This window comes from Chamaea fasciata, unplaced genomic scaffold, assembly GCF_029207755.1.
Source record: "Chamaea fasciata isolate MVZ Bird 193981 ecotype frontalis unplaced genomic scaffold, bChaFas1.0.hap1 SCAF_19, whole genome shotgun sequence".
Taxonomy (NCBI): Eukaryota; Metazoa; Chordata; class Aves; order Passeriformes; family Sylviidae; genus Chamaea; species Chamaea fasciata.
In genome coordinates, this window is record NW_027094104.1 from 7,671,469 (window position 1) to 7,694,180 (window position 22,712).

Genomic DNA, 22,712 nt, shown 5'->3' on the forward strand with positions numbered 1-22,712 from the left:
TGAATCTGGAGCAAAGACAGCCAGGAGTTAGTGTTTCCACAGGTTTATAAATCTGATAAATACAATTATAACACCCTGCCCACCACAATGGGGCAGGGGAGAAGGGAAGGGAGTCCCAAGGATTGGTGAGAGAGCACTGGCTTGTACTTGGAAGCTGGAGAGTTCACAACAGCTGGAAATTTATGCTGATGTGTCAAACAGCTTCTCTATCATCTCCCCCACCTGGTCCACCTGGTATTTGATGTATTTCTCAGGGTTCTTGGTGAAGGGCACGTTGCCATATCTGCAAAAGGAAACAGGTGACAAACAACTGGAACACAGCAAAGAGACTCACTAGCCCCTCCTCTGTCAGAAATCAGCTTCACTCCAGCACACCCCACTCGAATTCAGAGTATCCTGAATAGAGCAGGTGACCTGGTTACAACTGGCCTCACAAGTTTTACATGAACAGCCCAGAGTGGCTCAGGGCTTTGTGCTCACTGAACAAGGAATCAGGGTGACAGCAGATATCTGCAAATACTCATGGTCAATTGGGGATGTCTGAGTGTGCAAAGTAGAGAAGCTAAGACAGGACAATTAGGAAGTGGCTTGCTCAGGCTATTCAAGGCCCCCAAGACCCCAGTAAACCCAAAGAGGAGAGGACAGTGCTGCAGAAGGTCTCACCTGTTCAAGAAGGCACCATAGGTCTCTTTCACAATAGTTTTCTGTGCCCGGCAAATTTTGTCCCGTTGCTCCATGTCTGGGATTGCCCAGGCCTTCTGGATCTTACACAGCTCCTCCAGCCCATCATTAAAACCCTGCCCAAAGAGAAACTCAGTGAGCATCCCATCTGCAATCACATCTCCACACTAAGCCTGATGCTCCTTCCCTCCCCTGCTGATCACCCAGAGGTCTCCTCCTCAAGCAGATCTGTGTGTCCCAATCAACCAGGGCATGTTCTGACACCATCCAACACCTCCTTACCTTAAAGCGCTCCTTTATCATCTGCCTCTCCTTGTCCTTGAGCTGCAACAAGAAGGGAAAGGATCTTATTTCATCTCCAGAAATAAATACCCAACACTAATGTTTGCCCACAGCTCCCCATCCAACCTGAGCAACATCCAGTACTTGGTTTGGACTCCCTCTCCTACAGCAGTGAGGAGAGAGGTGCAGAGAGCAGCACACCCTACACTCAGCTGAAGTAGGTTTAACAAGGACAGTCTTCAGCCAGAACAGACATAAAATAGACTTCTCCATGCTTCAAACCCTTTCCAAGGGAAGGTCTCAGGGTTTTGAAAATCCAAAACAGAGGCATCTGCTCAGGTGAAGATGTAAGAATGGAGGCAGATATTAAAAGACTTGGATGAATCTAGGGCAGGGGAGATCAGAAGGCACTGCTGCTGTCCACTTGTGCCAGCCACAGTGCTCACTCTGCAGAGTGATACTGGCATGAGATATAAAGAAGGTTTCTGAGAACTTTTTAAGACAAAGGAGATTATGTTTCAGGCAATTTCTGTCATGTCAAGCCTATCCTTGCCCATCCTCTCACCTTCACTCCTGGTTGAAAGACAGGCAGGTTTCTCTCCAAGATGTAATCTGTCACCTTCAACCAGCTGAATGTGCGATGAGACAGCAGAGAAGCAAAGGGTTACTCACACCTCTACCAGAGCACCTCTGTCTTCACCCGTGACCCAAAGGCCAACTCAGACAACACATACCCCAAAACCTCCCACAGCGACCCCTTCCCAAGTTGGATTATCAAATACTCTGCTTTGGTTTTAGAAAAATTTCCCGTTTAGGTAAATCTCTCCCACTGCTCCAGCAGCATTGGCTCCCAGAGAGCTCCCACAGTGACAGAAGTAGGGAGAGGCAGAGCATGTCACTGACCTGCGCTGGTAGGTCTGGATCTGCTGCTCAATGAGCTCCCGGTAGGACCTCTCAGCTGTTTTCTGTGTCACAGCCACCAGCTGGATCAACTCAGACCTGCAAGAGCAGGAAACCTGAGCCAGCTGCACTCCGGGCTGCTCTCAGGATGGCAGCATTTCAACCCCCCATCAACAAGCTCTTTTCAGCCCTTCACAATAAAATGTTCCTTGAAATGTGAAAACTGGGAGCCACATCCTCAGCCCTTCCAAGATCAAAGGATTCTCTAAAACCTAAAGGATTTCCTAATGCTTTTATTTTCCACTCTGAGGTAATGTGATTTTTATAATACTGCAAAACCTTCAAAGAGTTTCAAGGACAGAAGAAAAAGCAGATATGAGACAGACTGGCAAGTAAATGCTCTCAATCACAGCTCTGCTCCAAAACCATCCAATCAGCCTTGGACTTGAGGGAGATTCACTCAAGACACACACTTACTTCTCCAGAGATTTCAGAATGTAGTTATAGTTGTTATGCAGAAAAATGGCACTCAAAGCTGGGTCTTCATAAACCTTGGATTTGCTGAGCAGGTTAAGCTGCAGGTTGCCCAGAACTTTGCCTTAAAGAGGGAAAAACACAGAACAAGAAGTTTTGCACTGAAACTTATTATTGACAAAGCAAACCAAGCTGTGGGCCCACAGCAAAGTGAACAACACAGGCCTGACTACCTTTACAGAGGCTACAGTCACATGCACTTAACAGACCTTACACAGATTTTTCTTCAGCAAGTCACCAGAGCCTCTCTGCCAACTACTGCCTTCCATGTCTTGGCAACAGAGGTGCACTTTGGGTTCAGAGGAACTCCCAGAACCTGCCACAATGCAAGCTCAGGTCTCAGAAGCTGAAGGACCTGATCTCCATTGTAACAGAAAGAGAAATTACTGATCTCACTTTCTTAAACTCCCCTTTGGCAGCTGGGAGCCTTCATGGGGCTGAAGGTGACAGTGGTTTAAGGGAACAGCTCTGCAGCAAAGCAAGCTGCTGCCCTGTGCTTTGTCCTATCCGACTCTAACAGTCAAACTCCCAATCTGACCCTTTTTTGATCCACCACATGGAGAAGAGACACAGCCTGTGCCCTTCATCCAGAGTGAGCCCAGTGTCCATGGGGCAGAAGCAGGAATGTGATGCCTTCTACAGGCTACCTAAAAGCAGGGGCTAGAAAAAATTAAGAGAATAAAAAGCAGTTTTATTTATTGAAGGGCCTTCAGGTACGTTTCAGGCAGACGAAGCCCCCCAGGGGCTACACCCAAAATTGGATGGTGGGTCACGGGTTTTCATACTTTTACTTTGATCCATTTACATATTGGGGGTAATCTTCCAATTACAGCTTCAGGTAATGGAGTAATTTACCCCAAGTTTTTTCCCCCCCAACTCACTTCTGTTTACATTTTTCAGGGCCTGAGACAGTGAGGTGTCCTTGATTTCCAGGCCTAGAGAGGAATTGTTTTGTCTGACCAAAAATGGGAAAGCAGTAGCTGACACTGTATATGGAGTTTAGATTTATACACTAAATAATTGCATGATTACAAATGTATGAAAAACACAGAAACTAAAATCCTCATGCATCAAAGGTGTGCAGGGTACTCACAGATGTAGGTGCTCAGCAGCCGCCTGCTGAACTCTGAGCTGTAGCTACTGGCTGAGGAGCTGGTCTCTGAAAAGGAAAGTCTTAAGCCAGTTAACATGCCCTGGGAAGAGGGGGGTTGTGTGGTCAGCCTGCCTCTATTCCAACAAGCCTCATCCCTGTTGCTATGGAATTAGCTCCCATGGACAGTGAAATCAGCTCCTGCTTCAGAGCCCACTGTCAGCGGCTCATCCAGGGTGAGGGGGCAAGAGCTCTGCACCCTCTCAGTCCTTGTGTCTGCATCAAGTGCAGAGCAGCCGGGCAGAAATCTTTCCTTCCAGGTGCTCAGTGAACATCCTTTTGAACATAAAGACAGCCATTAAACTCCTCCTCCCCATCCTTTCCCCCAGCCTGAAAAGGGTTGGTAAGCACTAGAAACTGGCAATCAGAGAACAATGAGCTGGAGCTGTTAACAGCAAGCACACAACAGTAATTGAAACAAGCAGAAGGGCTCTGGAAAGCTTCAGCCATCCCCATGGTTGCTGACAGGGCCTGCCTGGCTCTAGGAAGGACAGTGCCAGCTCGGGAGGCTGCCCCTACAGGCAGCAGTGACTCCAGGCTGGCACATGCTCCTCTGTCTGAAGATGCCTTTCTGCCCTCGAGGGCTTGTGGGCCCTGTGCCCACAAGACACGTGGGGTGGCCACCTCCTCCTGCCCCCTCCGGAGAATTTGGCAGCCAGACCTAGCTCGGGTGGTCCGAGTTCACCAGCACCCCATGGGAAAGGCCTCGAGGCTTCTGTTGCTGGGAGCTGGACAATAAGGAGCTGAGTGCACACAGGATAAAGCATGACACCAGCTGGGCCAATCTGCTACCTGTGCCAAACAGATTCAGGGCCATCAGAGTGTCTTGAGCCTGTTTCAGCTCTTGTGGCATCCCTCATTGTCTGCTGGTGACAAGCCCTCCCTACTCTCTCCAGCCCACTGGCAAGGATTATTTACCCTCCCCTTTTCAATTATGTGTTAATTTATTTACAACTGCTGGAGGATAAAAAAATTAACATACATCACCAGAGTGCAAGGCAATATGAAAAGGTAGGTGTGGGTAAGTTTGCTTACCTCTGGGATCTAAAGGAATATTGTATGTGTCCCCAAGAACTACAGAGATTAGGCACAGCAGAGAGAAAAGGGGAGGGACGAGAGAGAAAAAGAAATGCAAAAGTGCAAAAAGACAGGTTAGAGACCACCATTCCTTTGAGAACAAAGCAGATATTAACACAGAGCAGCCACAGGCAGGTGCACAGGAGAGCAGGCAGGAGTCCCTCCAAGGCCACAAATGGAATGGAGATCACAGAGGAAAGGCAGAGTCCAACCTCCGTCCCCTGCTGGAGACATTGTTTGCATTGTCATTCGTTGTATTTAGCACACCACCTCATTCCAAATCAGTCCAAACCCGATTTCAATACAAAGCTACCTCAAATCTATGCTGACTTTTCAACAAGCTAAGACAGATCTCACTGCAAGACAACATGTCGAGACTTCCAAACGGCACTGACATCACCATTCAGGGGACAACATGGAAAACAGCTGATTGTTCCAAGAAAAATTTCAGACCAATTCTTTGGCCAAGGAGAGAGAGCCAAGGCCCAGAAGGGCCTGAGCACACTGAGCTTGCAAGTGGAAAAAGCACAAGGCAGTGGCTAGAGGAGATGGGGCAAAACCAGAGACATCTTAGTTTGAGTTGATTTAGAATTAGCAAAAATTTCCAAACAGAACTTTGCAGATAACAGTCTGGAGGCAGCTCTAAGCTTCCTATCTCTGCCTCTAATGGGCTCTTTAACCCTCTCCAGTCTGTGCCTCCTCAGGGCCCTATGCCCCCTGAATCTCCCTTCTGCTCTATTCCAACCTCTTGAAAGCACAAGCTCTGCCAAGGCCAAGAGCTCACTGGAGAGTCTGGAGCTGCCGCTCTGCATAGAACCAAGAATCCCACTCCAGCTGATCAGCAGCACCACCCTGCTACACAAGCAGCTCTCAGCTTCTGATCTATGCATTTATTTCCGCAGTGAGTCTCTTCAGCAGTCTGAAGGGCAGAAGTAAAACTTGTCTCTCTGACAGGATGCACAAATGGCTTCAGAATCCCAGCTTGCCCATGCCTCAAGGCTGAGGAGATTCTTGCTGCTGCTGTTGTACTCTGAGCAGAAGACAGTGCTTATTCACCACACAAAGCCCAGCTGGAGCAAGCCACCCTCACTCCAGTACAGTCACACAGCACCAGGCCAGGGCTAGGCTTGGAGCTAAATGACCCAGGCATCCTCTCTCAGAGCACACCAGCAGTAAACACCATCCTCAGTGTACCTGCCAGGAGCAAGTGTGGAAGGCCAGCAGGGAACTCTGCATCCCTTGGGAGTTCTCCAGATAATCAACAATGTGGTCAAGGCAGATCGGAGGACAAGACAAATCACAGGGTGAAGGACAGGAGGAGAACAAGCTCACAGTGCATGTTGAGGTTTGGTCACTTAATGGAAGATGTCCAGGGAATCTGAGGAAGGAACTGCATGCCCAAGCAAGCCCCATGCATGTATGTACCTTGTGATGCCAGCATGGCACCTGCTGTCTCCTGGAAATCCAGTAATTGCTGTAGGAAAAGGATGGCCTGGAAGCAAGGGAGGGAATTTAGGAGCAATGAACATTATATCTCCTGTGCTCTGCTATTAAGGATCATGGAAAACCACTTGTCCCCCCACACTTACAGGCATTCAAAAAACAAATCACTACACTCCTCTGAACTGCTGGGTTTTCCCCACACAGTCCCACCATGGCTGAGCAAGGGTCACCAATAATTGTAATTGTTAATGCCAAGACACCTTAATTTAGGAAGTTTCCCTATTGCTCTTTTTAAAACTCCTTCAGAAGCTGTTTTCCACAAAGGATGGTTCAAATCATCATCACGTACATTGCTGGTGAGTTCGTGAACTGTCCCATCTTTTGGCATGTTGTATTCCTTGTCTGGATCATTCTAAAAGGGGAAGAGACAGACATAAGGTGAGTGTGTAATGGGAGACACCTACAATACAACTGCTACAAGTGAGCTGAAGGCTTCTTCATCCAGCCACTCCCCAGAGCCTCAGGCCCAGCTCTTGCAGTGCCATCTCCTGGTGCTCAGAAACCAGAGCTGCCATGCACACACAGCTCAGAACCTCAGGGCTCTGTTCAGCGTGTGACCATCACATCTTCAGCTCACCTACCATTCACCAAGCCCACCTTACACAGGAACAGCTTAACATGAGTCCTGCAAAACTTTTCAAGGCAGTAATTTTCCTTCCTTTTTAAATAGGATTAATTCTGAGATAGACTTGGTATTTGTAGAGGCCTGGATGCTCAGGTCAAGTTATTTGCAGTACATGCATTTTGTAGTTAAGGATCTTAGGCAAAGGCCTTCTGTGTTTGAAACCAGCACCAAGCATTTGGCATTTGACTGTCCAAAGCAATCCAGCAATGTCCTGCTTCAGTCAGAAATTACATGGTTTCATGGAAAGTTGAAAGCTAAACTAGGGGTTTTGCTCCAAAAAAAGTCTCTTCCAAGCCTGATCAGAGACCACTGAGGAGAATCCTACCTTAATGTTGTCTGCAAACTCTTCCAGTGCCTTCGCACCAGTGGTCTCCATGGAAGTGATCAGCCCTGGCAGTTTGTTCTTTGTGCCTGCTGCAGTTCCCTGGAATAGTTCCACAATAGATCAGAAAAGGAAAACATACAGTATCTGAACTTCCACCCAGCACCTACCCTCCCTCATCCCCCACCCCAGCATTTCATTCTCAGCTCCCCATATGCCAGAAGAATATTTACAGCACCATCAACACATGAAATCCCACATTCTCCAAAAGAAAGGGAAGATGTTGTGGTGGTCCATCGAGGACAGGACTTGAACTGAAAAGAGCTGCTACTGAGAGATGCTGAGTTGCTGATTCACCAGCTCAAAGGAGCAAGGCACATTTGTGTAACTGCAGTCCATGCTGGGGGACAGAAGCAGCATGGCTTTGCTCAAAGCCACTGTGATAATCCATTCCAAAAAGTTCTCCAGATAAGGCAAACCACAGGACCCTCTCCAATCCCATCACATTTACCTGCAAGACCTGGTCAAATTCTGGCTTCATCTGCTTGAGATGCTTCAGGATGGGGAAGATGGTGAGCACAGCTGAATAGTCGTGTCGGATGATGGCTTTCCGGGCAGCTGAGACAATGTTATCACCCTCCATGATCAAGTTATCCAATGACTCCTGCAACAAAGCCAGAGACTCATGAGGAAGGAAGAACACTTCTGCCCATGCAGTACAAAGGGCTCAGTGCAGGACACCCATTCCAGGTGACCATTTGGCTGGTGTGTCATTTGTGGTACCAGAGAGGGACTCTGAGCACATGTTCTCCAGGCTCTGCGCAGGCCCTGGTTCCCTCAACAGGTCCTGGAGGACAAGCCAGCATCCTTTACAGGCACAGGGGCTCAACTGACCTGGATGAGAGAATCAAAAGTCTTCTTCTGGTGGTGCTCTGGGACAATTTCTGTCAGGAGCTGGTATTCACTCTGGGCCAGTTTGACAAAGGCACTGACGCAGTGGATGTACGCGTCGATCTCGATGTCGAAGACGTCGTCCCTCCCTGCAAGGGCAAGACGCCTTTGGTTTACACAAGGAGCATGAGCTTCTTCTGGGAAAGTTGGTTCTGGCTTTGCACCCATCCAAGTGTGTGAACAAGAGTCATCTTCTCACCACTCCTGCCCTGGGTTTTTGTGTGGGAATCTCTGAGTATGCTGCAGGAGGCAGGAAAAGTCACCCGCCGTTCAGGAAATGCACATCAGGGCATCACCTCTTTCCAGCCTCGTGACAGAAGGGAAGTTTGGAGTTCTTCTGGGATACAGACTAAATTTAATCATGGGTTTGAACACAAAGTACTAAACTCAGGAAGGTCTGAGGTGAATTATTCAACATCTCTGCTTGTATTTTTAGAATTCCTTATCTCCATCCATCATGCAGATGAAGAACTGCCATTTGGCATCAACATTTCTGGGAAATAAAGGCTGTCCTGGAAAGCAGCTTCTTCCCACTTGCAGAAACAAGAAAAAAACAGGCTGATGAACATTTACATCCTATAAAGCAGGAATATCAGCACAGCTAGGTGAGTTATCTGCCACACAATGTTGCATACAAATATCTCAGTCCTAAAATATGAATGACTTGGTCAAAGATCCATCAAAGATCCTACGTGGTAGGCATGAAAAGTGACAGAAGGGCCAGCACCAACTCATGCCAAGCACTGCTGGATGTGTCTGTGGGACAGACACGGACAGACCCCATCCTGCAAGACAGTACAATGACACAGAGAGGCCCTCTCTAAGCTATAGGCTGCTGCTTCTCTCCTCCCAGAGACTTTTGATGGAAAAAGAACCAATTCTTCCCTATGCTGACAGGTCCCTCAGGTTGATATTTCAGAAGTTTTGGTCAGCAGAGGACGCACAGACTGCCTGCGGTGCAGTGGTGCACTGCAGTGTGTGCTGCACTGAATCCTTTCCTGCTTGCTTTGCTTCAGCACCCAACAGGCCAGCAGCCACCCACAGGAAAATGTCCCTCAGCTTGGTGACCTTTGGTTGGACAAAGGTGGGTTCCTTGTCTGAGGGCTAGGGGGAGGCTGTGATTAATAGCAATGAATTCTACTGAGAAAAGCCAAAGCTTCTTCGGCAGAGGAGGCTCATGCTTCAGGACTGCCCAGGGAGAGGAAAAGCCCTGGCTACACTGTGACAGTGGAACACAGTGGGAAGCGGGGGGGACCAGCTGGTTCCCAGTGCCAACCCGGTACTTACCCGCAGGCAGCCCGTGCTTGTCGCCCAGGGCATCGGAAAGGTGCTTAACGCGTAAGTCATGCTCATGACCTAGTGAGATGGCAGCCGGCACAAACAGAAGGCGCAATTTATCCAGGGTGGTCACTGCAAGGATGCTCACTCTGGCTGGAAGCTGCTTCAAGCCTGGCTTATTTGATCTGGTGGACATCTTTTTCCCTACAGTCCCAGGAATGCTTCCTGACCAAATCCTTTTGTTGGGCTACACAGCGGTAGCAACCCTTTGAAACCTGATGAGAAGTGTGAGTTAAGTTGTTTCTTGGACCACAAGAATCCCTTGAACTTCCTGCCATATGTTCTGAATGGGAGTGCAGGCCTCAGAATCCAATTTTTACCCACAACCATTAAAAATCCAAACTCAAAGCCCCTCTCCTGCTCAGCATGAGGATTTCCCCCAACATAAGTGATGTTAGCCACCATCTGGGGTTTAGCAGGCTACAGCAGAGGTGCTGCAGAGACCTGCTTAGGATGGATTCACAGCAGGAGGCAGGAATGTCTTAGAGATGCTCTAAAGCATCTTCTCCCTTATCTGGCACAACCTCTAGGAGCAAAGGAGGTCAGAAAACAGGAGACAACCATTTAGGCAGGTCTGCATAGAGAAGATGTACAGGCACAATGCACTAAGCTACCTGTGGTCCCACACTTCAGCACCAGGTTTGGAAAGGTCACTAGGAAACTGAATGTCTCAAAGTCCAGGCAAAAAGAAAAGAGAAAAGGAACACCACAAGCAGATGTCAGCAGAGCTTCCATTATCCAGGTGGCTGTGGTGGGTCAGTGTTAAGGTAACATTCCTCTCCACCTCTACTCATGCTTATGGAGACTTTGAAATTCAGAGAGTAAATTCTAAATAAATAGAATAAACAAAACAAAAATAATTTGGCCCTCCAGCATCTTCTTGGTTCCCCAGTCCAATGCTGTCCACCAAGCACTGAACTAATGGAAGCTCCACCTGGGAAAGCAAGGCTGATACACAGAGAAAGTCAAGGGTGAAATAGCTGGAGCTGTGATTACCTTCCATAGGAATGAGGTTAGAGGCCCCCTTTTTCCCATCTAGACCATGCTGAGAGTACTGTTTCAGAAGGTTCTGAGCCTTACGGATCGTGCCTGTCACCAGAACCAGAGAGAAGAGACAAGAAGACCTAGAAAATGAGTGAAAGAAAACAAACCCAGAACACCAGCCCTCCACCAGCAAGTCACCTGGGCCCAGCAAGAGGATGCTGGGCCGCAATGAGGATGCTCAGCACGGGAACGTGAACCCCAAACTCATGTCCAAGTGTGCAGATACAATGGCATTTCCAGAATGTTTCCCTACTTTGAGGCTGGGAGCATAAATTCCAGCCAGGGATACAGAATCAGGCTGGAGACACAGCATGGTATGGCTGGGTGATAAACACAACCAGAGAAGGGAAGGCATGAAGCTCCCTTCTCTGTAATGGGTTTACTGAAGTTGGTGCTCTGCACCCAAGCACACAAGGTTTGCTGCTTTTCCTCAGCTGTGGAAGCAGGGTTTTGCATATGGACAATTCCTGTCTGGCAACATGTTGCCTGCTCCTCAGAGCCACAACTGCAGTCACTTAGTAAGAGATGCCTTTCTGAGGGGTATTTTCTGAGCATAATCAATAAAGAACCATCAAGAGCCCCAGAGCCAAGACAAGGAATGGTACAGGAAGCAGTAAAAGGGTGACAACCTCTGGGCTTTTTTTGCAGCAGCAATTCCCATCACAGGAATCCCAAAATAATGGATGCTGCCCACCCATGTGTAACTTGCACTAAGCCACCCTAATCCCCAAGACACTTCTCTTCTAAAGAACTGCAAATCAATTAAAACCATGGAAAAAAAATAACACTGGGTTAGAAGATTTATACTTTAAACATACAAAAACCAGACAGAACTGAACAAAAGGCAGTGCTGGATATACAGCTGGAAAGCACAAAACAAATCATTAATGTGACAACTAAAGCCTAGGCAGTGTTTCCACATTAAAAGGTTAGTTGTCATGCAACAAGCTACAATTATCACAAGCACATCGACACCCTCTCATAGCAGAGCTTTGCTGTTGCCTGCACAACAGGGAACTGGAAGTTTTGGGAAGGTGGAAGGGGTTTCTATAGGAGACCCAAATGAAACAGAACTGGGCTGAGTAAATGAAGAAGCCAAAAACATGAAAATGCTGCTGCCAAAATTAAGAGTTGTTCTTCCACTATAAAATAACAAATACTTCAAACATGCAGAAGATCTCGACTTCCACCACTAACTGTGAGCCACAGTGCAGCCTGGAAATGAGTGCTGGCTGCCCAAATGCTGAAGGGAGCCCAAGTACACACTGCTGCACACTCCTGGAACAACATTCCGGGACAGAATTCATCCCATAAAGGGATTTGTGGCAAGGGAAAGGAAACTTCAGGTCCCCCTGACAGTGGGGGACAACAGGACAGAGAAGTACCCCTTGAATTACTGAACTGCCTTAACCTGGTGCACTAAAATAACAGAACATGGTTCCCAAAACATAGTATTTCACTGGTGATATTATTCTTCTACCAGTTCAGTGTTCTCAATCACTTTGACAATATGATGAAATGAGGGCTATGCCTCTTCCAAGCTTCCTGATGCTCTTCACACCCCATATCTTCATTCTTAGCTGCTTCTAGAAACCTCAAGAGCCTGGGCACACCAGCAAGCCCCTCAGAGCAAGGAGGGCACTCCCTTACTGCTACTCCCCTGGCCCAGCAGCTGCAGAGCGGCTCAACTCAGGTACTGTTCCTCCACCTGCTCTTTCATCTTTCCCATTTTCAAGCATTTAGGGGGAGGGGAAAAATACAAAGGAGTAAAAATAGAGGGTGAATTGATGTGAAAACCAAGCAGACAGTACAACTGCTGCTGCTGTCTGCAGGCTCTCACTCCACAGGTATGCAGCGGATGTTTTCAGAGCCCACCCTTGATCATCTCTTCTCTTTTTCATTTTTTTCCTCTTTTTCTCAATTTCAGGAGCTGATTATGCTACATTTTATTTGCATAAGCACAATTACCTGTGTTTACTGACACAGACCGAGTGTTCAGTGTCCGGGGGCATCACTTCAGTGCTGCTGGATCCCTCTGACTTGGCATCGTAATTAGGCTTTAATGGATTCTGGTGGAAGCCAAATGCTTTTGTTCCAGGATTGTTTTCCCTATTTAGCAGCTCCCTAACCAAATGGGACTGTGCTTCAGCTACTAATGAAAACATCACATTCAAGCCAGGCAGTGATCAGTCTGGGAAACAGGAATGGGCTCTTTATTCTGCCACTCAACCTGCCTTTAGGTACCACCTCACTGGAGCACTAAGGAAACTGGAAAAGAGCTCCCCTGTAGCCTGAAAAGAGCCTCCAAAGGTCAAAAAACACCTGAAATCTTTGCTTCTGCAGCCCAGTTGTTCCATAGAGTGGGGTTTGGGCATGCCTGAGACGTTTTTCCAAATGCAACTCATTCTCTTGTTTCTCTCTTCCATTAGCAGTTTTCTATCCACGCAGCCTGGCAAGACATCCTCCTTCCTCAAGCACCAGCTGCAGGAATCTGCATGAAACCAGACAATGCCCTCTGGCTTTTGTAGGCAGCCAGGCTAGGTGGCTCCATCCTTCCATGAAAGTGCTGAGCTGCCTGCTGCTCTCAAGTCAAAAGAGGGCACAGGGTCTACAGGCATCACAAAGAAGCTTTATTGTACGCACATATATTTGCAGCAGGATGTTTCGGGAACCTGAATACACCTGCTCTCTGAGAGGAAGTGCTGACATTCCAAACAGCAAACTAAAACCAGAAAAAGCCCACAATCAACTTGACACTGTCAAGTGTCACTTAAGAGGAGATAACTCTTCTTCAGAAGCATCTCCAGCAGTTGGATTTTTAGCTGCATGATGTACTGAAAGGAGACAGCATGGGGTACGTCAACAGACAAAACAGGAACAGAGAGATGAACACCCTCTGAAACAATACATGGGTATGAAACATGTTCTCTAGAATTCAACAGTCCCTGGGGCTATCTCTGCCTTGTTACCTTGCCCCTAATACCTCACCTTCTCTTTAGCCTCTCTTGCGCTTTGTTTTGTGGTTAAAAAAAAAAAAAACAGTTATAGTACATCAGATTTAGTTTGTTATTTACCCCGTGGAACAGGTTAAAGTGTGCATTGGGGTGTGCACTGGGATATTCCTCCTCAAGGACCAAGGAAATAAAGTCTCTTGTTGGAACTGTCAGAAAACCCCCTTGTCTGAAACCCAGATTGGCAAACTTGGCTTTACTTACTGAAATAAAGTAACAGAACAGAAAAAAAACCCCTTTGTCCAAACTGAACAAAGGATAAACCCAAGGGACTCAAACACCACCACAATAATGTTGCTTTGAAGAGAGCCACTGTGCCAGTGTGGAGATGGTGTGAGACCTCCACCTCAAGAGCTGTACTTGAAAGCTAATGGAACTGCAGAAAAAACAGTGAATCTCTGCCCCAAAGCTCTATTTTTCTCCATTTTTAATTTCACTTAAGTACAGTTCAGCAGTCATAAGAGATGGCTGGTGTATGAGGTTCAACATCCACTGTCCTTCAAGAGCTACAGTCTGGTTCTCTGTCTGCTTCACGGAAGATTGGAGACAAATGAGCCACTATTTTTTCTTGACATTACAATAACCCAATGGATCACTTGAGACACTCTTTTCCTCCATGCACCATCAGCTCTGTAAAGCACACTCAGACCATGCTCTACCTGCTCTCCATCTCATAAAATCCAACTGAACTGGGCATAAAGACATGAAAATCTTCTGGCACATCTAGAGCTGAGACTTTCCTCATGACAAGTAGGTCTGGATGTCCAAATGCATCCACTGTTTGTAGGAATTTGTGCTCTCTTCTCTATGGGACCATCTAAGATCTGAGACTCTTTTAAAAAAATCCCAAGGACTTTTCAACAGTATGTCCATGAAAATAAAGAATGTCCCCCATCCCTGACTCTTTACCTAAGAGCACAGGGGAGATACTATCACTTGTCAGGCTGCTCAGAAACGTTTGCTGACCATGCTGAGTTCACAGCAATAAAAACCCAGGAACCTTTTCAGAATCAGGTGATAACTGAGAAGTGTCGACCAAATCTGAAGCACCTGCAACCTGAGCTTCCCATGGCTCAATTAGAGATCCCCACTAGCACCTTTCAGTGCCTCTGAGCCTTATCAGGTGGATCTCTGCTGCCAGGGGAAAATTCACTGAAATTCACTGACCAATTCCATCAGCTTTCAGGGACAGCTCCAGGGCACGGCAGCAATGACACAGATTGATTTTGGAAGACCACAGGGGTGATGTCTGGATGCCACAGCCTTCCCTAGGCAGCCCTCCCTCTCCAAATATCCCAGGCACACCCTCTGCTGTAGCAAGAAGAGGCCCAGCAAAGCCTCTCCACACACAGAAGTGAAGAGAGTGAGCACCAGGGCCAGCACACACACACATAGACACACATTACCTGGGATGAGGACTGCATTCACATCAGGATTATAAAAATAAACACAACACAATTAAAATGGGTATTTCTTCTTCCTCCTTTTCCCCATCCCATCCATTCCCAGTCCTTAGCCACATTTCTTATTACTGTCCTGAACCCACTAAGAGTATTTGGAGAACACAGGACAAAATAGGGAAGGGGAGTACTGCCCAGGTAAAGCTACAGAAATATGAACTTCTCTGATGTGATCACTGTCACAGAGGAGACAACAGAGTGTTGGGACACAGAGGATCAATGTCCCTGTGCTGGCTTTTGCTGTCCCTCCTGGCTGTGCTCCCACTAGATGGCACATTCCAGAGACAGGAACTCCAGCCCTACACTCCCAAACTCGAGTGACCAACCTCACCAGCTGCACCAAAAGCAGCAAAACTGCATTGTGAGGAGAGGAGGAATAACCCACCAGCCATATCCATAGCTCTTCCTGAGACAGGCTGAGGCAAGAGCTTTTAAGAGCCCTTTTAAACTTCAGACAATGTTGTATCTCATTTTCGTAGCCATCTACCTCATCCCCATCTCAGCTCCTGAGGGCTTCTTGCTTTCTAGCACAATAATAATTTATTCATAGCTAATGATTGACGTGAGGTGATTTATCAGACACGAGCTTTCCATTCGCTGTGGCACAGGCTATATTCCATATGCCAAGGCTGAGGATTTGATCTGAGGTGTTCTCAGAACAAATCCTTTTACAGCCCCCTCAGGTCTCTTTTTACTCATCTCCTTTGTTAAGGCCTTTGCTCTCCCTGTATACAAGGCCTCTCTGCTCCCTTTACAGCACCCAGAGAACAGACCTGGTGGTTTGATAGACAGACAGAGTCTGCAATCCCAATGCTAAATCCAGAGCAGAGAAGTGCTTACCTCCAAAATCTCACCTAAATGCCCTAAACTCACATTTTAGACACAGAGATACCTCAGCAATGAGAAGGCCTGAAGATCTGTTAATACCCAGAGCAGTGATTCCTCCTCAGGGACTCACCTGGCCTCTTGATAGGCTTTTTGGTGGGGGTGTCCTTCCTTTTGTTCTGAATGGCTGGGGAATATGGCACCCCAGAGGAAGAGCTGTTCTTACGGAAATGGTCTTTCAGCCCCTTGATGGAGCGGTCGAGCTGCACAGAGCGGATTTGGAAGTAAACTGTCATGAAATCTGAGGAGACAAGATAAAAAATGACATTATAAGCACACAGGGAACACAGGTAAAGCAGACACTTTTTCCCCTGCAGGGACTTACCAGCATTGGTATGGGACACCAAATCAGCATCCTTCCCTCCCAGAACCTCTCCTATTTTCTTCAAAAACTTCTTCTCCCTTCCCCTGCAATCTTCATCCCAGCCCTCCCACCACACACAACATTAATTCTGCCATTACCAAGTGGTGGAACTGACAGGAGATATTTGTGCAAGACATTGTCAATTCAAGTGCTCTGTTTCCAGCATGAGAGACTTTACACACTTTTCAGGATTCAGAGCACCTGGGAATTTAATGAGGTGCTCGTCATTTGAAAGCAGAATGTAAACTCACTCATAAAATATGCTCTATATGCATGACTTGCCTTTGATCATGGAAAAATTCTTAAGAAGCTTTTAAGATTGTTCATCCTACTTGGTAGGCACAGTAATCCCCCCCTCAGGAGTAAATCATTGAGGTAGGGGGTGATTCTTGGAGCTGCATGAATGTGAAAGTTCATATTTCCTGTACAAGTCTACAAAGTCACTCAATCCTGAAGGAGAAGTTAACAAAGGACTATAAAGCTCTAGGCAGTTCTTGATACTGCAGAACAGGAAAGGAGAGACATGTACAGAGTGAAGAAAGTCTGTGCTGCTTTCCTCCTGCCCTTGGTCACAATTCATACAAAGAGTTCTGGTCATAAATATTTCCCAAATGGGAGTAAGTGCCTATGTCTTGCACATTTATAAAACCTGAGCAGTGGATAACTGCAGCTTCATCTCAAGGCATTACAGGTGCAAGCACAGTGGATTTTTGCTAGAGGACAGATTTTGCATTAACATAATTTGTGCTTTGTTTACACAGCTCATTCTGTTCAAGTGACAAACCATTGCTTCAGTCTCACTACAAAAAAAATCAGGATTTTCAGGTGCTGGAAAGACTGAACTACACAGCTCAAAGGTGCCACTAAGGCATCACTTGTCCTGCCAGTGCTGCCAGACACCCACAGGGAAGAAGAGGCAGCACCACCCACCTTGATTCCTGCCGTTCTCCACCAGCCAGCCCGAAATGCGGATGATGTCGTGCAGGACACTCTCTGGGAGGTGCTCCAGGGACATCTCCTCCTGTGTGTCCATCTCCTCATCCCCACTGATCAGGTCCAGGATGAGGATGGGTGGCACTGGCTTGGTGTGTCGCGTCATCAAGCTGCGGAACTCCGATTCCAGGGATTCCTTGCCCCGCTCAAAGAGGGATTTCTGGCACAAAACAGCAGGACAGAAGCAGAACAGGACTTCTGTAATCAGTCACTCATGAGTATTTTTGCATAAGTACATCCTTCCTAACTACTGTCAAGTATTGCAGGCTTCAGACGCCAACCCCGCCTGTTTCTGAGAGACTTTTAAAGTGAATTAAATTTAAAAAATGCTTGGGAGTCATTCAAGTGGGATTTAAACAGATCACCCATTCTGCTCAAGCAGCTGAAGGAGTGACAAGAGCTGCTCAGGAGGACGTTCAATCAACTCCTCCTCCACAGGTGCAAGAGCTGCTTTCAGAGTCCTCCTGGCACAACTGCGAGAGAGCAAAATGCCAGGAGCAGAAATGCTGCCCAGTACAGGCTTAAACAGAAGCCAAAGCAATCATTTCTTCAGCTGTGCCCAAACACCACCTTCCCCAGGCAGCAAACCCACAGCCTCTCCCAGCAGGGCTGTGTTTTCCCCCCTCTCATCCATAGGTTGCAGGTCCATGACCCACCACACGGTTCAGCTCCGGGCTGTCCGGGTTGTTGTCCTGGAAGTATTCCACTGCCTTCTGAATTTTGTCCATGCAATTCAAGTATTCCTCCAACCTCCCCGTGGGGCTAAAAATAAAACCAGAAATAAAAAGTAGTGCCCCAAGAAGCAAACAAAATAACAAGAAAGCACCAGACCAGACTCAGGATAAAAATAAAGGAAATCTCAAATCCCTTTTCTTCAGCTGGGAGGAGATTGTGGAATTCCCTTCTGCCTGCAGTCAGTGACACAGCAGGATACCCAACCCACACAGCAAGGGCAGAAGTACTGAGGATGGAGCAGCACACAAACCTCAGCCTTGCTTTTCCTCTCCCAGACAGGCCCTGATGGGAAGGCAGAGGGAACTGCACACCACACCCCAGACAAGAGCCATCCAACAGCCTCTCAGACAAGGAGGCTCCAGAACAGCTCTGGTACATCCTGGATGCAGTGACAACCTCAATGGGCAGGGAAAACCTTTGGGAAAAGGGCAGAGGGAAACAGGGAAGCCACCAGCGCTCACGGAGATAGCTATGGCAGCATCTCTGCAAGATCTGGAAGAGATCCCAGTGCAGAGTCTGAGCTGTCTCTGCCCTGTGGAAATGGCTGAAGGTCAAATAAGTGTGGACTGGGGATGAGGAAATAGTGTGGGAAGGGTACCAAGCACAGCATGGGTGTGTGGAGTCAGCTCTCCTGCCTCCATCTCAAAAATCCAACAGGATGAAGCTCCCAGCAGGATCTGTCTGCTCAGCTCACCCTTCCTTGATGATCTTCTCTGTGTCCTTGGCCACGTGGTAGTAACTGATGACGTGATCCAAGCAGGACAGGGTCTTCTCCACATTCTCCTGCAGGCGCTGCAGGTTCTCTGTCTGTTTATGGACAGGGATGATGGAGTTCTCCAGCTTCATCAAACGGCTCTCAAAGGAGGACAGGATTGAGACCTGCACACCAAGAGAGAAACCAACAGCTGAGGACTTCCTTCCTATGGAGTGGGCTAGGAGTTAGAGCAGGGAACTCAGGGATCTTCAGGGCCTAGCTTTTCTTCTTGGGCTCGGCTACTAACTTGCCATGGCTCCTTAGCAGCTGTTTCCATCCCTCTGTGTCCTGAGTTTTATAAACAATCACAAAAACAGACCACCTGCCATATAAGGATGGGCCAACCTCAAATTAAATGCTTGCAAAGAGTGAAGATAATGTTCCAAGACAGAATAAAGGACAAGCAAAATTTTATTAGCCAACGGAAAATAAATCTATAGGAACTGCCTGGAGGTGCCCCATGTCAAAAGAGCAAGAAAAGCACAAACCAGCAGCCCCTTAGCTCCACACCACTGAGACCCAAACAGGAGCTGCACAAGGACCAGTCTAGTGGGAACCTTGTTTTCCATCACAGACATCTGGTTTTTAGAGAGGATTGTGATAGCATTTCTGACAGGTGGAAAACCACAGCAAGCTCATAAAAAGGAGCCTCAGTGTCATCTTTTCTAGGCCAAAAGGCAATTCCTACGAGATTCACTCCTATGTCATGATTTCCACACTTCTCTGGTGATGCCTCTATGACTTTTTTAAAGCACTGAGACCAAAACTGGACATAGTATACAAAGTGAGGCCTTATGAGCAATTACAACACAGTAATTACTGTAAAAGTAATTACTTTTTAGCTTTACACAGAATACTCGCAAAATAAAACCCCAAACAAAACCTGAATTATGAAGCAACAACATGATGCTGTTGCATGAACTATTCTGAAGTTTCTTAATACCTTTTCCACAAGAGAGAGGACTGACTGTAGCAGAGATGAGGCCATCAGCTCATCTGAGCCTTCAGCAGAGCAGGAGAGAAGCTCAGTATTGAAGCATTTCTCAGGATTCCCCTTTGCCCAGTGGTTCATCACTCCACATCCCTCAGATTGTCACAACAACAGCCTTGAAAACTAATAAACCTAAAAACCTAAGAAAAAGTAAAGCCAGGCCCAACATTAGGACCTCCCTACCATATTCTTGGTGAGCTGGTCACTCTTCTCGAGGCTCTCTTTGATAAAGGACAGAGTTTCTTCTTCCTGTAAGATGAAAAAATACTCTTAAATTCTAAACACTAAGGTTTAAGTCACTAAACATTACACACAGGTTTTTACCAACCTTGCAAACTCTGCTGCAAGCCATGTTTGGTCTGACACTGATTCTATGGCCACATTTTAATATTACCATCTCTTAACAGAAATCTAGCAAGTAACCCAAGACGGGGACACAACATGTAATAAGCGAGGGGTTTATGAATTCGTGGTTTCCCTTCAATGCCACGAGCATCGGCACAATATAAAATTAACACTTTGCACACTGAGACACAACGACTCAGAACACACATTTCCCTGACACAGCACAACACAGGTGTTGCACCGGCACCCTCCAAATCCGCCGGGAACTCAAGTGGCCAATGCAAAGCAGCCACCAAGGGCTGGTTTTAAGGCATTAAAGCCCACAGACGGGAGGGAACAGCAGCCCGCAAGGGCTGGCCTTAAGTCCCCAAAGGCCACAGGTAGAGGGGGAATTGCGGCCTGTCAGGGCTGGTCTCACAGGCTGCAGCCAAGAATCTGACAGGAGAGCCCACTGATCCTCCCAAGAACGAAGAGGGGAAGTCCAGGCCCAAAGCGGTGAGCAGAGATGCCCCGACCCTGCACACCAGGCCTTGTAGGGGACCTGCGGGTGCTCCCAGGCCAGGAGGGGGGTGACGAGGCCCTTGAGGGGTCCCGGGACACCCCTAGGCCCGGTGAGGACCTCCAGACCCAGCCTCGTCTCCCCGGCAACGCCAGGGGGCTGCGGGCCCAGGCCCAGCCCCCGGCCCCGGCAGCGCCCGCAGAGCGACCCAAGGCCAATCCCACCTGCTTGAGTTTGTCCTCGATCTCCCTCCTGCGGGCCGACACCTCCTCGCTCGGAATCATCGCGCCGGAGCCGCTCCGCCGCTCGCTCCCACCGCGCCCGGCCCGTCACTGCCGCGCCGCCATGATGGGCGCGGCGGGGCGCACCGGGCATGCGCAGAGAGTGCCGCTGCCATCTTGAGAGTGGCGCCGTCCAAGAAGGGCCCGAGGGGTGACAGGGGTGAGAGCGCGCGCGCACTGCCCTGCGAGCGGCCACGTTGGGAGTGGCAGGAGGGCTGCGTCGCCATCTTGGGAGTGGCGCGATGGGTCACAGACCCTAGAATCAATTATTTTGGACTCCAAGATCATCGAGTCCAACCCGTGCCCCAACACCACCTCTGTCAAGCAGACCATGGCACCGAGTGCCACGTCCAGTCTTAAACATCTCCGGGAACAGTGACTCCACCACCTCCCTGGGGAGCCCGTTCCACGATCTAATCATAATCTTTTTGAAGAAATTCATCTCCAACCTAAACCTCCCCGGCACAGCTTGAAACTATGTCCTCTCGTCCTGAGCGTGGCACTGTTGCGTAAAATTTTCTTAAGAGAGGATGTCCTTTGATGTTTGATCTTTGTGTACTTTCAAGCCTAAGCAACAATAAAGGAGATTTAATCCGTGAAAGATGTAACAGCCAGCAAGTTCTAAGTGATGTCCAGGTGTTACAAAAACAAATTGCTTATTGCTGGCATTGCCTTCTTAAGGTTTAGTGTTTGACTTTTTAAAATTATCTTAGAGTTAGGTTAACAAAGCTTGGGAAGAGGGATGTACTACTGATAGTGCGCACAAAGAATGCAGAATTTATGGGCCATGAGGACATTTTGGCAAAATCCTCAAGATAAAGGAGAAACCTCTAAAACCAACTCAGCAATTGGGCTGAATCAGCTCCAACCGAGTAACTGTAATTCCAGCAGGGGCAGATCCAAGAAACCCACCAACCCAAAAGAAGAGAAAGACTGAGAACACGGAGTAATTAGCATGGCAACCAAGAGATTAATTTCCCAACAGAAGATAGCATAATAATTACTAAGAGAACTATGTAACTTGTAGCAAATTAACACAAATTCCTTTGTTTGCTAAAATGCATAAATAGTAAAAGATTTTGATAGTTGTCATGACTCGATTTGTGGAATCCCAACGAGCACCCAGGCTTGTGCAGCTCTGAAATAAATAATGTCTCCCTCGAGTCCTGCCATCCTGTTCCACTCCAAGGCTCCTGCCACGTGCAGGGACTGGTGTGGGTCCATCTGTCTTCCCCTTGTCAAACCACCCCAAGCTCCAGAGAGCAGCTCTTTTTTTATTCAACAATTGATTTCACAACCCACCCTGTCCTGCTGCCCACGGATGTGCCCAAGCCCTGGCCCTGTTTTCTCTGTGCGGCCACAACCAGCTCTGCCTGTGTTTTGTGGGGATACCTGATAAAGGGGATCTCGAGGGTATAAGAGAGAAGATCCCTGTCCAAGCTCAGCACCTTTCGTGTTTCCCCACACTGGGCTGGTGTGATTGGGAAAGTTCTTTCTCCCTGAACGGCAGATCCATCACTTTCTTTACAGCATTCCATGCTCTTTCTGCCAGCACTCACCCCTTCATTCAAAGGGCAGCCAGAGCCACAAGGAACCTCCCTTGGGGAGCAGTTGTGTGTGCTTCGCACAGCAATGCCGTTTATTTCCTGCAAACCCACCCAAAAGGTTCCCTCACCCTTCATGGAGCGACAGTTCCTTAGAGCAAAGTAGGATAGATACACCCACCCCACATGCCAGCTGCGTGGGGTGATAAGGAGTGAATAAATGTGCAGGAATAAATGCACAGCATTGTGCAAAAAACTGCTGGACCCTGTGCAAACGTCAGGTGCAGCACCGCATCCAAGAGGAAGCCACACGAAAAAAATAATAAAAAAGAATACTGGCGAAACGTAAAGAGTCCAAGGGGTTGTTTTGGGTAAAAGGAAAAAAAGGAAAAGGTTAGAAATGCTGCAGTTTGAACGCAAAATAAGGCAAAGCACACCCGGGC

The 22,712-nt window shown here is 47.8% G+C and overlaps 1 protein-coding gene across 9 annotated transcripts; it reads right to left on the minus strand.

Annotated features, from left to right (window-relative positions):
- Window positions 1–27: 27 nt before the first annotated feature.
- EXOC7 (exocyst complex component 7) lies at window positions 28–20,801 on the minus strand. 9 transcript variants are annotated; one of them, XM_066200270.1, is made up of 22 exons: window positions 20,669–20,801; window positions 19,784–19,849; window positions 18,550–18,734; window positions 17,777–17,882; window positions 17,058–17,280; window positions 15,837–16,004; window positions 14,825–14,836; window positions 10,360–10,452; window positions 9,313–9,381; window positions 7,969–8,114; window positions 7,586–7,738; window positions 7,078–7,176; window positions 6,417–6,479; window positions 6,050–6,116; window positions 4,583–4,621; window positions 3,491–3,556; window positions 2,341–2,461; window positions 1,867–1,962; window positions 1,529–1,592; window positions 964–1,005; window positions 664–797; window positions 28–283 (listed from the first exon to the last, which is right to left on the minus strand). In XM_066200270.1, the coding sequence occupies exons 1-22, from the start codon at window positions 20,726–20,728 to the stop codon at window positions 181–183; spliced, it is 2,175 nt and encodes a 724-aa protein (XP_066056367.1). In that variant the 5' UTR covers window positions 20,729–20,801; the 3' UTR covers window positions 28–180. The 9 variants fall into 9 exon arrangements, with proteins under 9 accessions (XP_066056367.1, XP_066056368.1, XP_066056371.1 ...); XM_066200271.1 differs by lacking the exon at window positions 14,825–14,836; XM_066200274.1 differs by lacking the exon at window positions 9,313–9,381.
- Between the last annotated feature and the right edge of the window lie 1,911 nt (window positions 20,802–22,712).

Coding starts and splice junctions, on each gene's coding strand:
- EXOC7 (XM_066200270.1), bottom strand. CDS start 20,728: ATGATTCCGAGCGAGGAGGTGTCGGCCCGCAGGAGGGAGATCGAGGAC. Junction 4,622..6,049: donor TGCCATGCTGGCATCACAAG/GTACATACATGC, acceptor TAATCTCTGTAG/TTCTTGGGGACACATACAAT. Junction 3,557..4,582: donor TATTCCTTTAGATCCCAGAG/GTAAGCAAACTT, acceptor TTTCCTTTTCAG/AGACCAGCTCCTCAGCCAGT.